At 45.5% G+C, this 23,376-nt stretch overlaps 1 protein-coding gene across 2 annotated transcripts; it reads right to left on the bottom strand.

The window, feature by feature from the left end:
- Positions 1 to 31: 31 nt before the first annotated feature.
- ZDHHC5 (zDHHC palmitoyltransferase 5) lies at positions 32 to 22,064 on the bottom strand. Of its 2 annotated transcripts, none has more exons than XM_019715382.2 (12): positions 21,758 to 22,064; positions 17,403 to 18,596; positions 10,194 to 10,315; positions 6,841 to 6,998; positions 5,737 to 5,909; positions 5,478 to 5,580; positions 4,772 to 4,863; positions 4,209 to 4,341; positions 3,625 to 3,745; positions 3,107 to 3,219; positions 1,788 to 2,647; positions 32 to 1,347 (listed from the first exon to the last, which is right to left on the bottom strand). In XM_019715382.2, exons 2-12 carry the CDS (start codon positions 17,504 to 17,506, stop codon positions 1,182 to 1,184), a joined length of 2,145 nt encoding a protein of 714 aa, XP_019570941.1. In that variant the 5' UTR covers positions 17,507 to 18,596; positions 21,758 to 22,064; the 3' UTR covers positions 32 to 1,181. The 2 variants fall into 2 exon arrangements, with proteins under 2 accessions (XP_019570941.1, XP_019570942.1); XM_019715383.2 differs by lacking the exon at positions 21,758 to 22,064 and adding an exon at positions 21,537 to 21,654.
- Positions 22,065 to 23,376: the final 1,312 nt, after the last annotated feature.

The following is a 23,376-nucleotide window of genomic DNA, read 5'->3' as shown; positions in this document are numbered from 1 at the left end:
AGATAAAATAACGCAAGTCAGGGGGAGCTGGTTAGATCAGGATATCTTTTTATTCCTTGTTGGTTTAAAATGGCTAATCAGAATAAAAAATAAAAGGGCCTCTATCAAGAGGCTGGGGTCTCCCCTATTTAGAGGTTAGAACCCAGGTATCCCCTCTACCCAGCACCATATTGAGGTGGGCTGAGGGGAACCCCCAAGGGACACTCAGAGGGGCCTAGGCCTGCCACTCCTCTCTATCCCCGTTTTTGGCATGTGATGAAAAATATTGCTTTTTGGATTCTTCTCTCCCAGCCTTGGATTTAAAAATGTTAACTGTGTGAGATGGGGGAAGGTTTTGAGGGGCTAGTTGAAGAAGCCCACCCTAATCCTAATCCCTCTCCCCCAAGAAGGGGGGATTATCTAATATTGTTTCTGGAGCTTGGCCAAGCTCTTTTCCTGATCTCCCCACCGCCACCAAAGTCATGGGGCTGTGACCCCTTTCCTGGGGAAACTAAGTGCCAGTGAGCCTAGAAAACTAACTCTCCTCTCCAGGTTCTCGCTCTTCTGACCAAGACCCCAGACTCGCCTCTCCCCAGTTTCTTTCCTGATCACTTAGCACCAGCAACAGGGGGTGCTATTTCCTTAGTTGGTAACTGGGACGAGAGAGGGAACTCTAGGGAAAAGGAAGACTTGTATCCCCTCTTTTCCTGCTGGTCTGAGGAATGGGAAGAGTAAGATTCCCCTCCTTAAACATATCCCTCCCTCATTTTCCCATCCCAGGATAGATATATAATTTCTTTGATATTTATAATATATATATATATGTACACACACACCTGGTAACGCAGAAGAGGAAAAAAATAGAATCCGTAACAATAATAAAAAAAATTATTTCTGGTTTAAAAATGATCTGGTTCCCTCCAGGGCGAGCAATTGCACAAATGTCCACTGAGTCTGGTCCAGGGGTCAAGGAAGGGAAGGTCTTATACGGTAAAGGTAAAGATTGCTACCCCAGTCTCAGGGCCCCAACTCTCCAACTCCCCAACCCCGTTGCATTTTATAAAACGCTCCTCATCCTCTTGGAATCGGTGGTTTAAAAAATGTCCATGCAGGGGAGGGGAGCCCCTTAAGGAAAGGAAGGTGGCCACCTGGGGCCCTTTGGTGTAGGCGCAGAGGTGCAGGGGAGGGGAGGTGCCAAGGGCTCACACCGAAATCTCATAGGTGGTGCCACCCACCCCTGACACCTTCTTGACTCCTCCCCTTGTGGGGCTACTCAGAGGTGGCTGGCCTGGGCCAGGGGATGCTGAGCCTAGACTCTTGGGCTGCCCGTTGGATTTGCTGTAGGCGGTCTTGAGCTGTACTTCATCTCTGGGAAGAAAAGAAGAGAATGTCAGGAAATGGGACATAAAACAGAAATGGGAGATAGTTTTAAATGTTCAGAGAATAAAATGATATACTTTTCTACACATACACTTTTTCACCCAAACATTCCCTTTTGCTTTATTGCCCTGCTTAAAACAACCCTGATTCCCTAGCTCCCCTATTTATTCCTTCTCTCCAATAGCAGATATCTTGCATACTTACTCTCAGACAAATGAATCACTTTTTAAGAAGACAGGACTAAGAAAAAAGTATTTAAAGTATCCCTTAACAGGCAGCTGGAGTGAGAATGAAAATGAAGAGCTCCCTACACGCAGGATAACCCTGGGTCCCTCTACACTAGAATGAACAAGTGTAGCCCTAACGCCTTCTGCAGGGCGGTCTGCTAATTTCAAGTCTGCTGAGGGCCAGGATGGACTAATACTTACTTGGGTGTCAGTAACGGCTGCAAGGCCACTTCCTCCGTCTCAGAGACACCAGCTGGGGCTTTTTGGCTGCTGTAAGACATAGATCTGCCCAGATATGGGGCAGTTGGGCCTGCTTCAGGGGAACCTAGTCCCCGGCCCCTTAGCCCATCTGGCTTGCCAAAACGGGGGGCAGCTGGGCGTCCCAGTGGAGTCTTGCCCAAGGGTGATCTCTTCGAATCATCTGAAGAGGAACTAGTACGAGGGGCATGGCCTGAGCCTGGTGTTGACTGAATGCCTGAGTCCCCCAAGCCTGGTTCTTCCTCACGGCCTGGGAGTGGGGGTGACTGGCGGAGCAGCTTCTCTCGTTCCTGGAGGGAGGCCACAATATGGCGCGACAGATTGTCGTACCGGACCGGTGAGGGCTCTCGGTGTGTTGGGCCGGTTGGCACCAAATGTGGGTGCCTGTCGGCTTCCCGTTGCTGGGCCAGCCGGGCTGATAGGAAGGGAGAGGTGTAGCCTAAAGGCGGGTCTGGCTCAGGCCCTGCCTGCACTGACTCGAAATCAGGGCTGTCTGAAGGAGTGAGCAGGCTGTCATAAGATAGACTTCCATTGCGTGTCTGGTTGGCCAGGCTCTTATAGGAGGTGGAGGTTGTACCCTCTGAACGAATGGACTGCAGTTGGCCCAGCTCAAAGCCTGTGCCCTGGGCTGACTTGAGACTGGAGGAGCGTGAGCCACTGGACAGTGGATCAAAGTGAAAGCTTTTGCCAAAGGTGGGAGAACGGAAGCTCTCTGGTTCCAAGCTGGGCTCTGAGCGGTAGCTGGGATGGCGGCTGCTCTCTGCAATTGAGGTTGGTTCCTTCAAGCTGTCACCACGACTCAACTGGGGAAGAAAGTAAAGCAGGTTCTTAGTGCTCCTCCTTGTGTACAGACGCCAGGTCCCAGAGCCCAAGGCATCAGTGAAAAACTGTCTGCTCTGTGCCACAGTATGTCTACAACATTACGTGTGTTATCTTACTTAGCCCCTAAAGCAAATCTGAGTTGGAACAAATGATCTCATTTTAAGATGCACAAAATAAGGCTTAGAGAGGTTAAGTAACTTGCCCGCGATGGGTTTTTAAGTCAGGTATGACACTGCCATCAGTGCTTTTTTCTATTATGCCACATCACCCCCTTTGATGAAGTAACTCTATCAAGGAAGTTTAGTCCCACTAACACGAACACTTAGTAACATGCGTCTGGTTTTCTTTTCTTCCCTCTGCCTCTTCCTTCCCTTCTCCCAATCTCCTTTCCCCACAGCAGTTGGCATACATTACGACCTACTTCTTAGAGAATGCAGTACCTTGGCGCTGGAAGAATGAGGCATGGCGGCTGATGTGCTGCTGCTACTGTAGCCTGGCCGATACTTGTACATGGTAGGTGTGGGCGGGCTGTCCTTGCCCAAGAGGCTGCTATCTGCAGGAAAAAGGCCCAGGGGCCACCACTTTACAAGCTGCTCTCTCAGCCTGGCTACAGTTCCCTAGAGTACATGGGAGAACAAGGTAGGAGTCCACATAGCCAGCACAGGGAACGTCCTGGGAACATGATTTTGCTGAAATCAATACTGAAGACTCATACTAGCCCAGAACTCACAGTGAGAGAAGGCACCAAACAGGTCTCTCTGCTCTGTCCAGAGCTGGCAGTCCCCCAACAAACGTCCAATAGCTAAGTGCATCCCCCTTCTCCAGTTGACCAAAGAAGTGTTGCTCAAGGAGCACCTGTTGGGTGTTCTCAGCCACAACACAAGTATTATCTCCCAGCCCTGGCCTGCCTGTCCACTCCACGGTTTAGTCACCTTCTCACTCCTGCCGCTGCACTTACCCTCATTAGCTAGGCTGAGGTGTGTTCTTAGCCCCGTGTAACGGCTCAGGTCCGGCTTGGGAGGAGGTGGAGGTTCAGCATCTGCAGACTGGCTCTCTGTGATCTCCAAGCTTCCCTTAGACTGGATAAAGGAGGGAGAATCAGATTTGGAGAACTGGGCATTAGGGCAACTCAAAGTATTAAACTGGTATACGTGGGTGTTGGGGAGTCAATTATCATGTATTTCTAAACTGGGGCTGGAAGACAAAGGACAAGAGTCAGTTTGGGGATGGTACTGGATAAAGAAAACTTTTCAACAAGGGTTACTCCTGTCATTTTGTTCATTTTCACCGCAATTATTTGTTGAGCTCCTACCATCTGCAAGCTGCTATGTTAAGTCCTATGAAGACATGGAAATGAATGGACCCAATGTCTAATGTCAATAAATTTACAATCTAATGGAGAAAAGATATGTATTTAGTAATTTTAACACAAATTAGAAAGTGGTAAGTACTAAAAGAGATGAAACTAAAAGCAAGTTTCCATCTCTTTGCCATGAGTGAGGGTCCCCAAGTTACCTAGCTTTCCTCCCCTAAATTTCTCACCTTACTTCTCCTCAGCTCTCCCTGGATGCCATTGTCCATGATTTTCACAGTTATCTGCCCATCTGACACTTCTGGTCGAAGGAAGGGAGGTCTAATTACAATTGTCTTCTCTTTCTTTGGTCTCCCCAAATACCTGAGTGTCAAGAATAAGAGGGCTTTCATTGATTCATTCCTCTGTATTTATCGGTTGCCTACCTTGTGTAAAGCATTTTACACAAGAAACAGTCCTACAAGGCCAGTGAAAAGGTTAGCACTGAACTGATTTCTTTGATTCCATGAAGAACTGCAGCAAAGCAAGGCCTCTGGGCAGATGCCTAGCTCAAGGCACTCGGGAGTAAATCTCACCCTCAACTCTCAGAGGATAGAACCATAATACCTGGCACATCAACTGAACTCACGGGGTCCACTGAAGGATGGCATGTCTCTCTCTTGCAGGTACTTCCCATTCTAAGAGAATCCTTCCTAAAGGCCGTCTCCCACCAGACCTCCCCATACCAGAAAAAGCCCAAAGATGACAAAAGTTTTGACCAAGGGTGAACCCTAGACCGAAAGGGTAGATGTACCTGGGTGCTGGGGAACTGCAGAGTACACGGCTGACATTGTTACAGCAGCCATTGGTGAAGGGGTTCACACCTCCCCGGAATTTACCCGTAACCTGGAGGGAAAGAAAAGGTCCAATCAGTGAGACGATGGGATCCTGACCTCCAAAGGCCAAAACATCAATGAGAAATTACTGTGCACCCACTACCTTAGAGAAACAAAAATGAGTGAAACACAATCCTGACACCAAGCAGCTTATCCTACAGAGGCTAAGAATGGGAATTCTAGAGTCAGGGTCCTCAGTTCAAGTCCTAGGTCTAACTCATGGTAGCTGTCTCACCCTAGACACGAGTTTCCTCATGTAAAATGGGATAAAGAGCTCTTGAAAGCTAATACTCATAAGAGCAAACAAGTAAGGTTATCTATTATTTTATGTATAAAAATAACTGTTTTCCTTTAAGCAGCACTATAAGCTGACCCAGGTCTTTTATTAAATGTTTTACAAGCCCAGAGCCCAAACTGTGCAGTATATAGAAGGGATTCTGTAAATGTTTGTTAACTAAGAAATGGCCTCTGCTCTCATGCTTACAGGAGGAACTTGGGCTTTCCTCATAAAAACTATTCATGAAGCATCCATTCATGGAAGCACTATGCCACACACTACTCAGAGGGCTACCTGACACATGCCCTGCCTATTCCACATGGGTCTCCCGTCACTTCTTCCCGTACCTGTTCATTGGTTGTGCGTCCCCTAGCCACCAGCACCACGTGAAATCCCGTGAGGCCAGCTACAGGGATGAAGAATAAGCCAGCCACACACATCACTGCCATTCTGAAGCCAAACAGTCAAGGAGAACAGAGCAGCACGATCTCACCTTCCCCAGCCCATGCTGTGGCCATCTTCCTTGAGCCTCACTACCACCACAGCATTCAAACTTCCTCACTCTTCCCCCTCCCAATCATGCAACCCACGGGCCTTGAAGGATACGTGACAGCCGTGCGGACCCCTGAGAGTTCCTCCATGTGACAGAGAACGTAAAGGAGGCCAAAGCCAAACACACCCATAATGTGCGCTGTCAGGGAAAGGAGGAAGAGGAAGAAATAACGGTAGTTTCGGCGACCAATACAGTTGTTCACCCAGGGGCAGTGATGATCAAATTCCTAGGGGCAAAAAGAGACAGACTTAGAGGCATCCTTGGACCATAGCGCTAGATCACTTCGGTCAAGAAGAGGAACAAAGAGCAGAACTTAAATGTTATGTTCAGTAATCTGTGATCACGTTCATCATTTAGTTGCAAAATTAAAAAGCAGTTCATCTTGGGGTGGCCGGTTGGCTCAGTTGGGTAGAGCGTGGTGCTGGTAGCACCCAAGTTGCCGGTTCGATCCTCGCATGGGCCACTGTGAGCTGCGCCCTTCAGAAGGTAGATAAGGAAGAAAGAAAAAGTAGTTGATCTTGCTCTATCAATCTGTAAGGAAGACCTTCCAGAGATTGATGATCAAAGGCCAAGGCCGCTTCTCAAAGTTTATCCCATGTGACCAAGAAACCCTGAAAGGGACGAATGTCAGAGACTTTGTAAAAACATCAAGATTCACAAGAAAAGAGGCTTCAAAGGAAAATCTGACAGGCAACTGCTTATAGCTAAGTAAAAGTTGTGGGGGAAAAGAGTTACAAATAAAATCAAGAGATGCAAAAGGACAGGCAGGAAAAGAAATACAGGTGTAAAATTTGAATGCAACAGCATGATGCAGTGGAAGCAAGAGGTAACACAAAGCCAGGACAAATAAGCAGAAGATGAGCCAAGGGAAGGAAGGCTGGAACTATGAATCTTGGTGTTGAGCAAGCCTATGGCCACATGAGGTCCCTCCTGTAACAGCAGAATATTTATGCTCTACCTCTCATGTGTATGTCACCGCTAACACTTTTGGACATAGCCAGAGCACACAGCCCAGGTAGTTAGCCAAGACTGTTTCACCCAAGGCCAGGAATCCACTGGATTCAATTCTTACTCTATGGGATTCAATCCTTACTCTGTGGGAATGAAGAAGATCACCTGGGTTAAGCATCAAGTCTCACCTCTCTCAGGGTTCTTACCTCCACACAATTGTCGCAGACGCTGCAGTGGGAACACCGAGGAGGACGATAGAAGCGGCAGGTGGCACACCATTTCATGCGCACCTGGATGCCCTTGATCTCCACTGTTTTGTAAAGGGGAGCTCGGAAGTCATCTTCCTTATCTTCATCCTCCTCAGCTGCAGAGAGGAAAAGTCAATTAAAAAACAACTGTGCCAGAATGTACTTAGCACTTGGAATGCAGTGCTATTTAAGATATGGCCTCTGCCTTCGAGGAATTCAGACTAATGGGGGAGAGAGGCTAGGAACTAGTAACTCTAATACTGTGAGATCAGCTCTCTATACGACTATGGCAGCACAGATGAGGAAGCAGTTTATTTTGCATTGGGAAATGAGGTTCACAAGAACACAACTCAGAGGTGGCTCTGCTATGGGTACGCTGATATTCTTGCTGTACATATATTATGATTGTTTTAAAAGAAATAATTTACAGACCAAAGCACACATTTACAATGAGTTTGCATAATAGTTCAATATCTACAAATTCATGACTGAACTACAGTAATCCCAGAGAGGACCAAATGTCAACCTTTTTAGCTATGGCCAAGGCCTTTGCCCAAAAGACTTTCCCCCACTCTATTAATTCCCTATATGTGTATAGTTTGGTATTGTTTCTTGGCTTGAGACATTTCTCTGTATCTGAATGCCCTTTCAATTCTTAGCTATCCAAACCCACCAGCCCACTTCAAAACTTAAAGGATTTTATTTTCCTTCTCATCTACTGTGTGCAATTGTTATTTTTTATTATTAATCTAGAAAAAAATACACGTGGGAAGGAAAACTAATTAGGTAAGTTATGGTGTAGGGGTTGAAAATTGAGTTCTCCAATTTTACTAACTTGAGGAAATGCTTATAATATAAATAAGTGAAAAAATGCAAGGTAAAGAACTATACAAACAAAAAAGATCCCATCTTGAGAATAGAGATAAAATACACACATCTATATATTATATTGTATGTATGTCTTCAAAATACTAGAAGAAAATATAAACAGTAGTTATCTTTGGAATGTGACATTACAGGTGATATTTATTTATAGTTTCTACATAATAAACATTCACTATTTATTAAAATCTTTACTTTTCTTAAAAAAAATTTTCTTTTAAAGGAAAAAAAATTAAATGCTACTTATTTTGAAATTTCTGATCCTTCCACACCATCATCTACCAGAAATGAGCTCTTTTTCTTCTTAAAGTATTACATAGTTCTTTGATTACTCTCTTATCACACAGTGTACTTATTCATATATAAATGCTTTCCCCATCTTCCCTTCTAGACCAAGCTATTTGAAAGCAAGGACCTTTTAAAAACAAATCATCCCAGATTACCATAATGCCTTCCACATAGATAAATATTTGCTAAAAGAACACTAAAGGCTCATTAAAACAGCCCTTGTCTTCAGAGACTCAAAGTTCCCTTTCATTCACCTAATCTTTGAAAGACAAGTCACAAATGAAGTGCAGTGACACAGGCTTTTGAGCACAATGAATTTCAGAAAAACCTCATCTCACCAAAGTTGCTATCCCAATTCCACCTGTCTCATTCTTACAAGACAGCTTCACATTTGAGAGAAAAATCAGATGTCATCAGCAACAACCTCCATCCATTTCTCTTTCTACCTCTTATTCCACCAGTGACGGTTTTCACTCTCACCTCCTATCCCAGAAACAGCCTCCTCTGTAAGCATCGCCCTTCCCACATGCACGGGGAAGCAGCTCCTTCCTCTAGGTCACTCTTCAATGACCCCCTTCTCCCATTTCAGCTTCTCTCTCTTCTCTGGTACCATCTCCTCAGGCTACCAGCATGACTTCTATGTCATTAAAAAAAAATCCTCCCTCTCCTGTGAGATATTCCATCTTCTGTCTTCTCTGCTTCACTCCTTGAAAGAATAATCTTAAGACTCATTAACTCTTCTTCCCCATTTCCCATTCATTGTCTTCCAAATCATTACAATTTTGGTAATTTAACTATCTCTCCCACATACACACATATATACACACTATTAAAACTGTTCTTGTTCAGATCACTAATTTCTTAATTAACAATGGGCAATTTTGAGATTCCATATTATTGGATCTAATTTCTCATACTGCCAACCATCAGCTACTTCATGAACTTTCCTTAGTTTCTACTTTGTCCAGTTTCTCCTCCTACTAGCCTTTCTTGCTCAACCAGTCTTCGATGGCTCCTCCTTCTCCTCTGTTCCGTATTATAAAATGTCAGGTCAGGTCTGACCTTGGTCGTTTCCTAATCTCATTCTACTTTCTCTAGATAATCGTATTGCTGTTGCTTCCAATACCACATGGCTGAGGACTACAAGTGTGTCAATTGCTCACTGGGTAACTCGAGCTAACTGACCCATAAGTATCTCAAATTCAACATGTCTAAGATGCTCTGTCTTCCCTCCAAACCTGTTCAACATTCCTATAACTCGTATCCTGGTTTATAAAAATTAGCATCCAACTTATCTACCAAGTTAGGAACCTTGGAACTACCCCAGACAACTTCTTTACCCTCTCACTATCCCCTAATAAGCAACTGGTGATGAAAAATCCTGTGGAGTCTACTTCTGAAGAATCTGTAAATCCAGCCTTGAATTCAAGTCCTCATCCGGTTTGCATTATTCCAACAGCCTCAGAAACAGTATCTGTACATTCGTACAAGAATCATTTTTTGTGAAATAAAATCTGATCCTGTGATTCCTAATTAAAGACCTCTTGCTGCCCAAAGGAAGAAATATAATCTATTTAATTTGGCATATAAAGTCCCCCACAATTGAGCTCTGGGTTTATCTTTTGCCCCTTCTCGCCCCAGCATGCATGCTATTTCCATCCCAGTGAGTCCAGCATTTCATGGCTACAAGCTTCTGCATATGCTCCTTCCTCTGCACAGAATGCCCTTCCCCTCCATCCTCTACTTGGTTGCATTTCCTCAATTTATCTGGACAAATGTAAGTGCACTCCTTTCAGTGGTCTCAAAGAACCCTGTTCATGCCTCCCTTTCAGGTTGCATCACACTGTGATAACTGTCTAATTCTTCGTGGATGTTACTGTGCCTACCAATAATGTCCAATCCTTTTATGCTCAAAATATATTTCTGCTGAACAGGTAACTGAAAATCAAATAGTTGACTCAAAGTCAAATCACATGACTAGAAGTTATGACATATATTCCTGAAGACCCTGACCTGCTTTTCACCATTAGACTATAAAAGTATCCCAAAACCACAAGACTCCCAAGACCAAATGTGTATGTCTAAAAATCATTGTTTTTCAAAGGCACTAAGGAGCTTCCAAGAGGGAAGGGAAATCTTACCTCGAGGGAAAATCCCTGGGTCCATGAAGGTGGCCATGCTGAAGTTGGCCAGCACAAAGAGAAAAACAATCGCATTGTAGATGGGCACTGCAGGTGACACAGAGATGCTTAGTCCTGGACAGCTGCACAGATAAGAAAGAAAATGAGGGGCTACCTCGCACACTTTGGACACCAACCGTAGAAAGATCTTTCAAGATTCAGCCCCCAAAGCTATATATAAATCTTGTGAGTTTCACCGTTGCTGGCTCAAAGTATCTTTGTCCTTTCCAACAAATGGGTCTAGTTTCCCATGGAAATGCTCCTTTTAGATAAAAGCGCAATACTCAGGATTTCTTGAGTCTACTTCTGAAAAATCCGGAAACCCCTTGCACTAAGGTCTGTGTTCTTCAGAGTCTTTCCTCCCTGGTGGTCCTGCCACGTTCTGGAATCTGTTCTTGTCTCCTTTTTACCAGGCACAGGAGCTAGGGGCTGAGTGTGTAACAGACACCAGCTACGCTCCCTTCTCTGGAGCAGCCCAAGGCTTCTGGATCCCAGCCATGCCCCACTGACCTGCACACTGGCCCGAAGCCTGGGATACCACCAGCCTCTGGCTCCTGCTCCCTCTGGCTCTGAACCACTCTCAACTGCCTAAAGTTTCATCACTGCGTCAGATAGTCCCGAGAGTTTTATTCAACTAGAGGCTAGTTCTCAAGGTGGGGAAGAGAAAAACACAACACCCAGATAAGGATCAGTATCAAGACACAGAACTATATCCTTTGGGGTCTACAAATGAAGCAGAAGAGCAGGGAAGAAAAAAAGAGAAACTATCAGAGCAATGCAGTCCTACGTCCTTAGGAAGAAGAAACTGGCCAAACAATCCAGTATTCCATAGCATGCAAATCAGAGGTACGCTTTAGGTAACTTTTCTTTGGCCAAAAGAAAGTGCCCTGCTCCCGGATTATGCTCAGCTTTTGTCAGGATGTGAGTCTAGTAGGAATGCTGCAAGTGCTCTTCCTTCTCTGATGATGTCCTGCGAGCTGGACGTTTCAGAATATAGATGTGCGGCTTGCTTTGTCTGTAGTATCAATTGCCCTCTCTCTCCCGTCTCAGCTCAGAAAGAATGTCCCATTACAAGACAGTGGCTAAATACCCTAATCTGCTTTGTGGCTCAGAATTTAATCTCCAGAATTAGGACAGCATCTGTCTTTGTCCCCTTTATCTAGTCCAGTCAGAAGGAAGGAAGAGTTCATTGAAAGGAAGGAGGGGCCAGGAGACCAACACAGCATATGAGTCTGGAAAATTCACCCACAGCAGTCCTGGATTCTGTTGAGAGGTGACTTCTCAAAACAAAAAGCACAGCCCTGAACAGTGATTCAGGACAGTTCACAGGAATTGAGCTCCCTAATGAGATATAAACAAACTAATGATAAGAGACAAAACTGATTGCCACAAAGCATTTCACAGGTCTTGACCACCACCATCTATTTATTCAAATTCCATTTAGTCATTCATTTAAAAAAAAATTAAGTAAATATTCATTATATGCTAGGGTTTTTAGATAGTAAATATCAATTAACTCTTTGCTTCTCCTGATGGGTCAGTACATAACTGGGAGATAAAATAATGAAGCTAGAGTGAGTGAAGGCACCGATTTCAAAGGCAAACAGACCTTCTGTCACAGTTCTAGGTTTATTCTATCAGTCTCCCATGGAAGCCTCTTCCTCTGGGGGTTCTTTGTTTCAGAAAAGATGTCCCCCTAGCTTGGCAGATTTGGGGATGAACTACAAATAAGGAAGAGTCCTTCAACAGCCCCACCTAAAGCTTGCTGCTGGTTCCTGAGGAGGGAGGGAAAGAAACTGAAAACCAGTCATCCAGGTCAGAGCCCCTCCCTAGTAGTTAGCTGTCGCTTCAATTTCCGCCTGGGGAAGAAGAGAAAGGGTGACTCACTTGACTCCTACAGCCTGGGAAGATAATTAGAAGGGAAAAAGAAATTAAATCCTTAGAACACTGAGGTGCCATGATTTAAAAGTCTCATTCCTAGAATTGGCCCCTGTGGTTACTGTGGCCTCTTGAGCATCTGAAAAAAATAAGGGTACCTCTGTCCCTGAGGGACACTAAGGTGAATGAGAATGAGACATCAGCCCCCTTGCAGGCTCAGCTGTCCGTCTTTCTGACCCCATTCTTTCTTCATTTTCTGTATTTCCAAACAAAGCAAATCACACAATTTCTTGGGTATCCTGCCAAACACCTTCCCCTGGATAATGAACTTTACCCCTGCAACCTTCTTGCTATCAATCCATCCCAGTTGAAGTATGAAATTCTAGAATCGAGTTCAGCATGTTGCCAAAATAAAGCCTGCCCCCAGTGTGGCAGTATCTAGAAATGATGCAAGTAACTCAATTTCACAGGCTGCTAGATTCAAACCAGAGACCGGCTGCTTCCGACCTGAACACTCTAGCTGCAGGAACACCTCACCAAGGAGGCGTGTATGAGCAAGGCCTGTTCCTGCCATATCCCACATTCTGCTTGGCCCGGGGAGAGACCTGCTGTTGCTATAGTATTTTGCCAGATTCCTAGGTGACCACCCCAAGTCCAAGTAGCCTGTCTGAATCTGTTGCCTTTGATGGAAGGAGATGAGGCCTGAAATGAGGAGAGGAGTTGTTGGGGCTCGTCCTCAGCCTATAGCAATAATCACAGAGCTCCAAAGCATAGGGAGTGGCCGTAGCCCAGAAAGCTGGCTGACTCACTGATGAAACTCCCAGACCCATACCATCCCAGAAACAGGTTCTTCTGCCCACCCATTCAGCACTCCTATTTTCAAGGCCAAATAAAACGGGAAGAGTAGGTTTCAATACCCACAGTCCTGAAAATCTGTTTCCGAGCTCTCTCTAACACTTCCCATTATAAAAAATGGTTCAATTACTGGTAAGAAACACAAGTAGGAGTCAAGCGTTTTGGATTTTAATCCTAGCTCAATCAAGGCTTTGCTCCTAGCCTTAGGTAATCCACAGGAAACTGGCCAAGCTCGTTACTTCAGCTACACAATACAGATATGAGAATGAAGGAGACAATGTCTGAAAAGATCCTGGAATTCTTTTTAAACCAGCTGGCTTAATGCTGGGCATTCATTGGCTAGAATACACATGAAAAAACATTACTAACTGTTACCATCATCATCAATTATCATTCCAGCTCCACCTTCATCTTTTCCACTTCCCCTATCTGAAGTACTGGAGATTCAAGAACACTCAGAACATAGGCTGCGCTCCTGAAGAACAGGTCTGTGCATTCCACCCATGCCTCGCACATAGCTGGAGTGCATACGCCTAGTGTTCCTGGTGGACAGGCAGGGCTGAAATGAATATCCGACTTCCTGCCTGTGGGGATCCTCAAGACTCCACGGGAACACAACTTCTCCCGTATAGGTGGGTAAGTTTCTCTTAAAGCACTTCATTTGTGGTGTATCTGTTACCCAGACTTTCAAGGAGCTCAGTGCAAGACATAGGACACATATTCCTGGATGAGAAAACAACGTGGGAAGACAAAGGAACAATCACTGCTCAATTAATGCCCTAAATCACAAGGCTGCTCCCACTCAAATCAGGTGCTGGCACCTCCGCAGTCATGAAAAAGGACCAGAGGGAGAGTCACTCAGGTTGCCCAACTCTCTGGAGCACGGGGCTGGGAGGGGCCAGAGGCAGAAACTGAAAGGAAGAAAGCAATCTCCTGCATGGGACACTCAGGACAACCCTGGCTTTTATCCTTCCCGCAGAGGATCACCTGCGGCAGGTTCCCCTCCCCTCATGCCCTCCCTACTGACTTTAGAAATAAACAAAATGAGACACTGGCTGACTTCACTCGCAGCTCCAGGAGACTTTAGAGGATAAAATTCAATGATTTATTTCAAATGGTACTGCCAGGAGTCCTAAAAAGGTCTCAAGGGTCCCTAGGAAGGCAGAGGAGCTGCCAAGTGCACCAGCCTCTGCACAGCAGCCTCACTCGAAGCACACAGTCCTACTCTTCTGTTTTACACACTGGGGTTCCACAGCAGATCTCATTTGAAAAAAGGGTCATGTTGCTTAAATAAACTGCTCTAGGTCAACTTCTTCATCATCTGAGGAAGAAACAGGTCCACAAAGGTTACCAGGCTTCACCAAAATCAGTCTCCTGACCCCCAGAGAGAGCTTGTTCCTTTTACCTCGTCCTGCTCCCCTGCCAATCAAAACAGGAGACTAAGCAGCGATGAGGATCCAGGCACGTTACCTTAAACACAGAGTCTAGAACCTAACTGGGGGGTGGCCTGGTAGATCATCTGGTTAGAGCACGGTGCTGATAACACCGAGGTTGCGGGTTCGATCCCCACATGGGCCACTGTGAGCTGTGCCCCTCCTTAAAAAAAAAAAAACCTAATTGGGAGGGGGAGGGTTACTTTAGCAAACACTCTCCTTCCCAAATAGTGAAAAGGGAAAAGAATTAAGACACGATCCCCGATAACTCACCTGCTTAGTTTTGGTACTAGACAAATTCAGTGAATGAGGGGGATTAGGCTTTTAGGAGGAAGACCTCAACTGTTTTATTCAAGCTTTTCTGCAGCAGCAGACCATTTTTTGATGACCAAGCCCAACTGAGAATTTCTGCTCATAGCTTTCCCTATTTGACAAAGAAACATGTTGGGTAAATTGTTTCTAATTGGTTGAAGCCTCCATGTCTCTACTAATTATATTTGCCAGCTGAAAGAGACTCTTCCTCCTTCTCCCAGTCCTCTAGGTCCCAAAGTAATTCTCACCTGAGGCTTATACTAATATAATGACAGACAGTCGTAGCCTAGTGAATAGGGTGACAGAGTAGTTACTTATTTAGGGCCCCAAATAGGACCTGGTTCAAAGACAGCCTTCCTCTTGTCTCTCTATCTGAAATCATAAATTCGTTTTTAGGTTGTACATGATTTTAAACTGGGGGTTCTCCAAGGAACTGAACCTCAAAAGGCATAGAACATGGTGGTGGGGAACAGTTCTGGAGAAGAGTGGCACCTCAGCTCAGATACATGCTTGGAGAGGAACTATTATGGTCAGATCGAGAGGAAGAGATGAGAATTTCAGAAGTACCAAGAGCTGAGTGATAAAGATAAATTGGGTGTTTATGTCTCCACAGGTGGGCAAGGGAGACCCTAGGGAGGTAAAAAGAGCCCAGAAACTGGTCCTGAAAAAACTGCCAAAGGAAACTATGATTTAAGGATTCTAACTCTGGATGAAAAGCAATAATTCCAAACAGAGTCAATACTGTGCTCCAGAATTCTTCTTCCTACTTTTCTGGCACCAGGGAATGGGAAAGTAGGTTAAATGGCTTCAACTATCAGTTGAGAAAATGCCTATGTCAGAACAACTCTTTATGGTGAAACTGGTATAACCAGCCAAGCACTTCAATGGTTCCAGATTAGCAACTTAGGAACAAACGTTTTGCTTGCCCTATCTCAAGAACAGATGAGTTGAGCCAGTCAGTCCCCTGAATTTCCTAGCTTCCTAAAGGCTTTACCACGTGAGGGAAAAAGAGACCCTTGCCAATTAAGCAGGACTAAGGGTGTCAGCATGGTCTTGTACATATCCCTCCACAACTGCCACAAGGACACTGAGATCCCATACAAATGTCCCATGGTTAAAATGTTGATTCTACTGACTAGCCAGCCTCCCAGCAGAAGTCTGAAGCTGAAGACTCCTCCTTATCAGTAGTCAATGCATGAAGGACAAACACTGAACACGTTGGATTTAAGCAAGATACCATGATTATGAAGAACAGAGAAGACAGAGAAGAGCGGCTGCTCTAGGTCTGAGGGAGCAGCAGGTATGCTCGGGCGGGAGAGCTGGGGGCCACGGGATCTACACCTTCTACTCATCAGAGGGAGACATGAGGGGTAGGATGGTGCATACCTTAGGGAACAGACTTTTTCCTTTTAAAAAACTAAATGGAAAACATCGGTATTATTTTGCTGACTCTTTTAGCCAAACGACCCACATTTTTTTTGGAATTTCTTTCTGCATCTGAAGTTCAATTTGGGGGGTTTTACCTTCCTATCTCAGATTTAATTTCTGTTCTGTTTCTCCGCATAATAGTAACTACCCCCACCGCCCAGCCCAGCAATTCCTGCTTCGTTCATCCTCCGGTGAGTCCAAACTGCTTTCATTCCCTACCACTTCATTTTCTTCCTCTTCCCAGCAACCTCCCATTCCTCTAAACAGCACCTCACAATTAGGTCTGAGCCTGAACCACACACAGCAAAGTGAACTTCCCAGAAAGTCTACCATGCTCTGACTGTTCCAAGAGCTACATCTAGAACACCAACTCAATGACTCGACAGTTTCAAGCTCAGAAGCCTGAGACATGTTAATTTATAAACAGGTAAACAGCAAAGATGCTTGCCAGGTGATCAATGGCTAATACTGAAGAAAGGGGTAAGGATAAACCACCCTCCTCCAATAACAAGCAGACAAACAAAGACTGAATATCCTAAGTGGGAAACCTTTCAATATCAACTGTTTTTCCTAACAGGACCAGGGAATGGGAGAATTACTGCCATTCCCTTCATCAGGAAGGAATATAAAGGAAGTCTTCTAGGACTCCCTTCCTAAATAAAACTTGCCTTTTCCCAGTGGCCTTCACTTCTCCAGGCTTCAGCTCTTAAGAATACATTGAAAACCACCTGGGTAATACTAAAAGCCAAAACTGTCTCTCTGGTATGTCTTCTAAATCAATTCTGAAATTCTCCAGTACCGTCCATTTCCACAATGTAAAATCCAGCCTTCAGCTATCCAGGGGAAAAGCCATTAATGACTATCTGAAAAACCTTTCATCTAGTCTAGTTCTTTTCTCTCAGAGAACTGATTGCTTGAGCTGCTTCAAGCCTCTCTGGTGGTTCCCTCCCACTTCCTTCCTAGTTCAGGATCATCTAATGATGGAGCTGGGTAGGAAAATATGAGGACATCTGTGATTCCAAAGGAAGGGAGGCAGGGGAGGATAAAAGATTCAATGGAGTAAAATCTGTAACAAGGCTGAAAAGACAGGCTTTTCTTCACTCTTTCTACCACGTCTCTTAGATCTGGATTTACCTCTATCAGACATCAAGCACACCCAGTCGCTTGGCTTTGAAAGCAAAACTCAAGAGAAAAAAATACCCGCTCACCTCCCATGGAATGCCCCCCCCCCCCCCCCAAATGCCACCACTGGGAGAAAACTCACGTAAAGGCAAAGAAGAGGGTCGTAGCTCCCACTAAGAAGATGGCGGCTGCTGAGACCGGAACATACTTGCTGGGTTTGAATCTCTTTCCAGACTCTGCGGGCATGTTGGAGCTCTGATGGGAGATCTGCCCTGCCGCATAGCCCAGGCCCACACAGCGGCAGAACAGACAAGAAAATGGGATGAGGGCAACAATGGAGATTCAAGAGCACGGAAGGACACCAGGGAAACAGAAAATTTTAAATTATCACCCTTCCCCCTCCCAAATAAAACCAAAAGTCAAAAGGTCTCAAATGAAGGAAAGCACATGGGAGGGGGAAAGGTGACTCCAAATAATGAATAACCACCTCCCCAGAACAAGGCAGAAGGAGAGATTAAGAAACAATTTGTACAGTTGTAAAACTGGAGACAAACAGTAGGCTGTACACATGCAAATGGCTGCAGGTAGAGAACATAGGCAGTCAGACAGATCAAGGAATAGTTCATGGATGGAGATAAGCCTTCAAAAGGAAAGAAGGGGAGACCATCAGGAGAGGGCAGACCACTTCGGGCAAGGAAAAATTCTTCTGAAGAGATACTATAGTACCTCCACGACTACCACACTTCCAAAATGTGAGCTGCACCAAGAGAGGTGTGCCCTGTGTTTCTATTTTAATCCAAGAAGGAACCTGGGGCCCCTTTCCAGCTTTAAAGAGAAGCAGTTTTTACTACAGTCCTTGTCCCTTTTAGGCAGTTTTTTCAATGCCACCACTCCCACACCTTGACTTCAGGCCTTGTAGTCTGGCAGTGGTGATTTAATTTATTTATTTTCTCTTGACGGCTAAAGCTGGACAGCAGCTGTTACAAGGCTGAGTTGTAAATCCTTTTCCTTGAAGGGGGACGGAAAACAGAGAGAGACAGCAAGCTTCTATGTCTTCAAATCTCTTCTTGTTAGTCCCAAACCCTTTAACGGCTCCGTTTCCTAGAGAGTTCATGCAAAACTAAAGGGAAACATAAAATCCCGGAAGCCATGTTCTTCCCAATAAGCAAAATAAGATGAAGAAACCAATTCCACTCTATGGTACTTTTTAAAGGTTACTGTGGATGAAAGCAAATCCAAAGAGGTCCCTGTGTCCAAGTTAGTCAATGTCTCTGATCTTTCTTCTTCAATCTTGGGCTGTCGGGATGCAGAGTTCAACTGGGTTACAGTGCCTCACCTGGAAAAAAACAAAACAAATATCTTTATCAAAGAAATTCTTTCACGGCATTTCTTAACAATATCAAGGCTAAAACTGTACAGGCCACTCTGTTACAAAATGCCTTTTGAAATAAAGATTATTTTCCACTTCACGTGTGTGTATGTGGAGCTCTGAACTGGGAGGACAATGGATCCAGAATCCTTCACTCTTCTAAGTGCTGTTCATATAAGACAGAGAAGAACATGGTTTTACCTGGCGTAAGGTCATCAAAGAATTAGTTCTTGAAAGGGGCCCATCTCACCTGACACAGAGAGTCAGTGACAAATATCAAAATCTAAAAACAAACAAGGGCAAAGCAGTGAAGGGCAGCCCTAGAAAAGAGATTTCTCTTTGGACGAAGAGTATTTATTGCTACAATGAAAAGAGAAAAAATAACCTCAAAATTAGGACAGTGAGTCTCATTTCCTTTCTGCGTATGTCTCTCTTTCTCTTATCCTTCTATGCTTTTCAGTTATAACCCTGAAGACACAGAAGCTGAATTTTTGGTCTTCTGGAATAACATATGAAAGGACATTGAGAAATGTTCTTGGACTGAAAGGTGAGATACCTTCTATGAGAAACTGAGTCAACCATAAGGGCTGGTCCTTTTCTACCCAATTCGACAATTTTTTATTCCTATATTGGCCTATTAGAAAGTCAAATGAGCCCCACCTTCCCTGATATGATGAAGAGTTAACAATTATTTCTGTTGTTGGTAGTAGCAAAATAACATCAGCACCTTGGATTTTATAGGATGCTTTTCATCTAGTAATCTCAAAGTACTTAACTGACATTATCGGTGACACAGTCCCTTATCCTACTCTGTAAAATTGAAGACTAGAGAACGCCTGAGGCCATTCTACTGAATCACTTGAGCAGTCAAGTTCAGAACCCAAGAGTTCACATGTCTCTTTGCCAACACAAACCCTTTCTACCTCTTTCTCATCCACACTACCTGCCCAGTGATGACAACTTGAAATCTGCAGACCAAACATTTTACTTGTTAAAATTTAAAACTTGTTAAAATTTAAAAATAAAAGTTTTGTCACACCCAAGTGATCTAATATTTCCCCTTAATACCAAAGCCAGAAAGTCTGGATCCAAAATATGAGAAAGTTTGGATAATGAAACACAAATGTGCCCTGTAATTTATCACTTCCTCTCCCTTACCTGTGGCATGGAAGGCAAAGGCACCTTCTTTCAAGATGCATCATGTCTCTCTTTGAAAAACAGTGTTTTAGAGGGCCAAACAGCAATATTACAACAAAGTGAACACCCAGAGACTATGAGAAATTGTTTAAGTCCTAAAAAAGACGAATCCTCTCTAGCCCCTAATTTTATGACTATTTAACTCTCGGTTTCCTATAGGAATCAAATTCCAACCTTCTAAATGTAGGCCTAAGTAACTTTGTTAACAATGAGAAGCAAATATCTGGTTTGTAGACAGTACTATTAAACTTTCCCCTCAAAATCCCAAAGATTAGAGAAGATGGAAAATTGCACTGCTTATATTTTAGCTAGCATAGGAAATCTTTTAGACACCATTTATTATTTCAGAACAGATTTTCTGACAGGAAAAAAGTCACATGGGTTAATACCGCCATAGTAATGCAGGAGTATAAAAGGCCATGCAATTTTGGGAGTATAGTACTGAGAAACAAGAGATCAGCCTCTGAGATGTTTGGAAAGTATACATTAGAAGGGACAAGACATAGCTTAAGAATTTATTGGGTATAATAAAGACGCACCAAGTCTTAGCAGAGGGATGTGCTATGCGTAGTAGAGCTAAGACCGCAGGGTGAGCATGGTTCATCAGAGCCAGCAGTCTGGATCCATACCAGTATGAGAAAGGTGTACAAGCATGTATATGACGTAGTCGGGCACAGAGTAATCTATGGAATGGAAATGTGTATCTGTAAAACAAACCAGAGAGTATGTGGTTTGAAGGCTTTAACAAAGGTTTATTACAATTATCTCCTTAAAGGAGTGAATGGATATGGACAGTACCACTGACAGCACAAGTACTGTTTGTTGAAATAAAGTGGTGTAATAAACAATATAGTAAATCTGAATACAAAGTAATCAAGGTATCATGGAATAATCCACATGTCAATATATTATTGGTTGAAAAGTCAAGCAGAAGTTATCCTTATATACCGAGGTAGCAAAGTTCACGATATCTACTTCTTGTAATCATTAGTGGCGTTTTAACGAATGGGTGATAATGAGCATTCTGAAGAGATTTGATACAGTACAGAGGGATATACTTGGATAAAAGAATAGGGCTGAGAATACAAGATCAACCTAGATAAGATGGCACTGAGCAGGAAGTGAAAAATCCAGGGCAGAAAAATGGTCTAGAATATAACATATCTGATCTTACACTTCCTTTCATAACTTTAAGTCACTTTCTTACTTCTCATTTCAGTGTTTTAAGTCGGCCAAGTGGGTAAAACATCTTGCACCTCCCTGTCCCACAAAGAGATTCCTATTGGTAAAATATTGGCAAATATATCCGAGCTCCACTTGTTAAAAAGTATAAAGTACTAAAAGCATGGAGCACCCGGCTGGTGGGGGTGAGGAAGTGGACGGATAGGAGAGAACAGGTAACAGGATAAGGCTTGAGCCAAAACAAGTATCAACAGAGTGGGGCGAGGGACCTGAAATGCAGGGAGCTAAAAGGCGAACAGCACCCAGTCCCCACCCCGGAGCTGGGGCAAGGAGAATCACTGCATGGGGTTGAGCTGAGACCGATAAGACGGAATCCGCGGCGGCAGGGCCCACTGGGGCTGCGGGAAGAACTGCGGGAGACAGCAGAGCCGGGCGGCGCAGGGCCGGGGGCGGAAGGGGCGGCGGCTGGGCGCCAGGTGCCCGAAGAGACCGGGATCCCGAGCGAGGACCGGGCGGCCGGACACTAACCCGTTTTGAGCACGGGTGGCCGTGGATCCCAGGCCTCTACTCGTCGTCAGTTTTCGGGGCCCACGGGTCCCGCCGCAGTTGGATGACCCGGCCCGGAGAAGGAATGGGGCCTCAAACCACCTCCCCCTCATCGGTCCCCCTTCCCTAGAGGTCACTCTCCCCTCCCACATCACTGGCCCCGCACTTCCGGTTCCGCAGGGGCCGGTGTCCCCGGTACTCACCCCCGGCGCGGTTCCCGTCACCGCCGCCGTCGTTGTCGCTGCTGCCTCCCAGCAGTGCCGTCCGGCCTCTGAGGAGAAGCGCGCGGCCCCCGCACGCTCCACGCCCGCCCTGCTCCGCGCGCTCCCGCTCGGCGACGCTTGTCTTCGAGCCGGCGCGCGACCGTTGCCCTCAGTGCCGGGTATCTAGCCCTCCCAGCATTCCCATTGGCTCCCTGTCCCGGGTACGCGCGACGTCTCGCGCGGGGCACGTTTCTCTCATTCATGCGACTCGCGCCGCCGCGCCCGCCCCCGCTCACTCGTCCATTCACCCATAGCCCCCACCCCCACTCCGCTCTAGGACGTGCGCGCGAACCCCGACGACCGCGGCGACCTCGCGATTTGATTGGCTGCAGGAGCACAGCGCCGTACGCACGCGAGAAAACGAGAACGCGCGCGCAAGGCCGTCGGGTTCCGCAGGTGACTGGGAGTGGGGGATTGGCGTACTGCGCAGGAGTCAGAAATGGGGAAATGGCCCACGAGTCTTCCCTTTTCCTGTGACCTATTTTCTATTCCTGCTGTATCCAAGCAGAAACCTTTGAAGTAAAAAGTAGTAATATGTGTGCGCTGGAAGAAATCAAAGCAAGCAGCTACCCCTTCGAATTCGCCAGACCACCTCCAAGTAAGTGTGGTACAGTCCAGACAGGCTTCTAGTAGAACCAATCACCGATATAGGCCCCGCCGTCTTCCTGCTTCTCCCCCTTCAGGCATTGGCCAAACCTTTCCGACTAAATATCTCTCCCCTCCCCCACTTTTTTTCCTCTTTTTTTCATGGAGAAAACTTTATTTAAGACACTCTTGATGAAACAGTTCTCGGTCCAGCGAGTTGCCTGGTACCAGCAGAATCCCACGGGGAAAGGAATGGTCTTGGCTGTGGCTCCCGCATGGAGGGGCTGCCGGTACTAGAAGAGTCAGTGTGGGGCGAAGCTCCTCCCAAAAGCCGGGGACGAAGAGGAAAGCGAGCGCGAGCCTTGGAACCGTAGTGCCAGCGACGGAAGGCACAGGGAGTGCGCGCCCTCTGGGGCGGGGGAGGCCCCCCGGGGTGCGAGCCAGCTTTTGGTTCCGCTTCATTCCCTTAGTTTCTGACTGCAATCCAAGGAATGGGCGCCGCATCCCTAATCTAGCTGGAAGGAAAAGGTTCTCTAGAAGCTCCAGTCCCTGGCGAGGTTCTGGCCAACTCTAGGCAGAGCACAGCGCCACACTTTGCCCTAATTAGCTCTACACAGCTGTGAACCCAAGAACAAGGCCAGGTGTTCTCTCATTTAGCCCCAGGCCATTTCTCTTTTGAAAACAGCCCTGGCTATTACATAATTGTCTTTCAAAAAAAAGTATACAACCAGCCACTTCTCTGAAGCCAAGTGTCTTCATCTGTAAAATGTGATTCTAAATCCTGCCATCTGTCTTGGGGATTGGTGTCAAATGTTGCTGGTTTAACTGGTCTGACACTTCAGCACTAGGCAGTAGGTGAAGGAGAAAGGTTTACCTTCTGTTTTCTGGGGTCTAGCCTACTTCCTTCTCTGACGTGGCATTTACATCAGGGTCTAGTTCATTCTTGCTAAGGGCTTCAATCTCCGTTTACTGCA

The sequence above is a fragment of the Rhinolophus sinicus genome, linkage group LG06 (genome assembly GCF_036562045.2).
Source record: "Rhinolophus sinicus isolate RSC01 linkage group LG06, ASM3656204v1, whole genome shotgun sequence".
Taxonomy (NCBI): domain Eukaryota; kingdom Metazoa; phylum Chordata; class Mammalia; order Chiroptera; family Rhinolophidae; genus Rhinolophus; species Rhinolophus sinicus.
The sequence above is the reverse complement of the archived record's forward strand: the minus strand, read 5'-3'. Positions and strand labels throughout refer to the sequence as shown.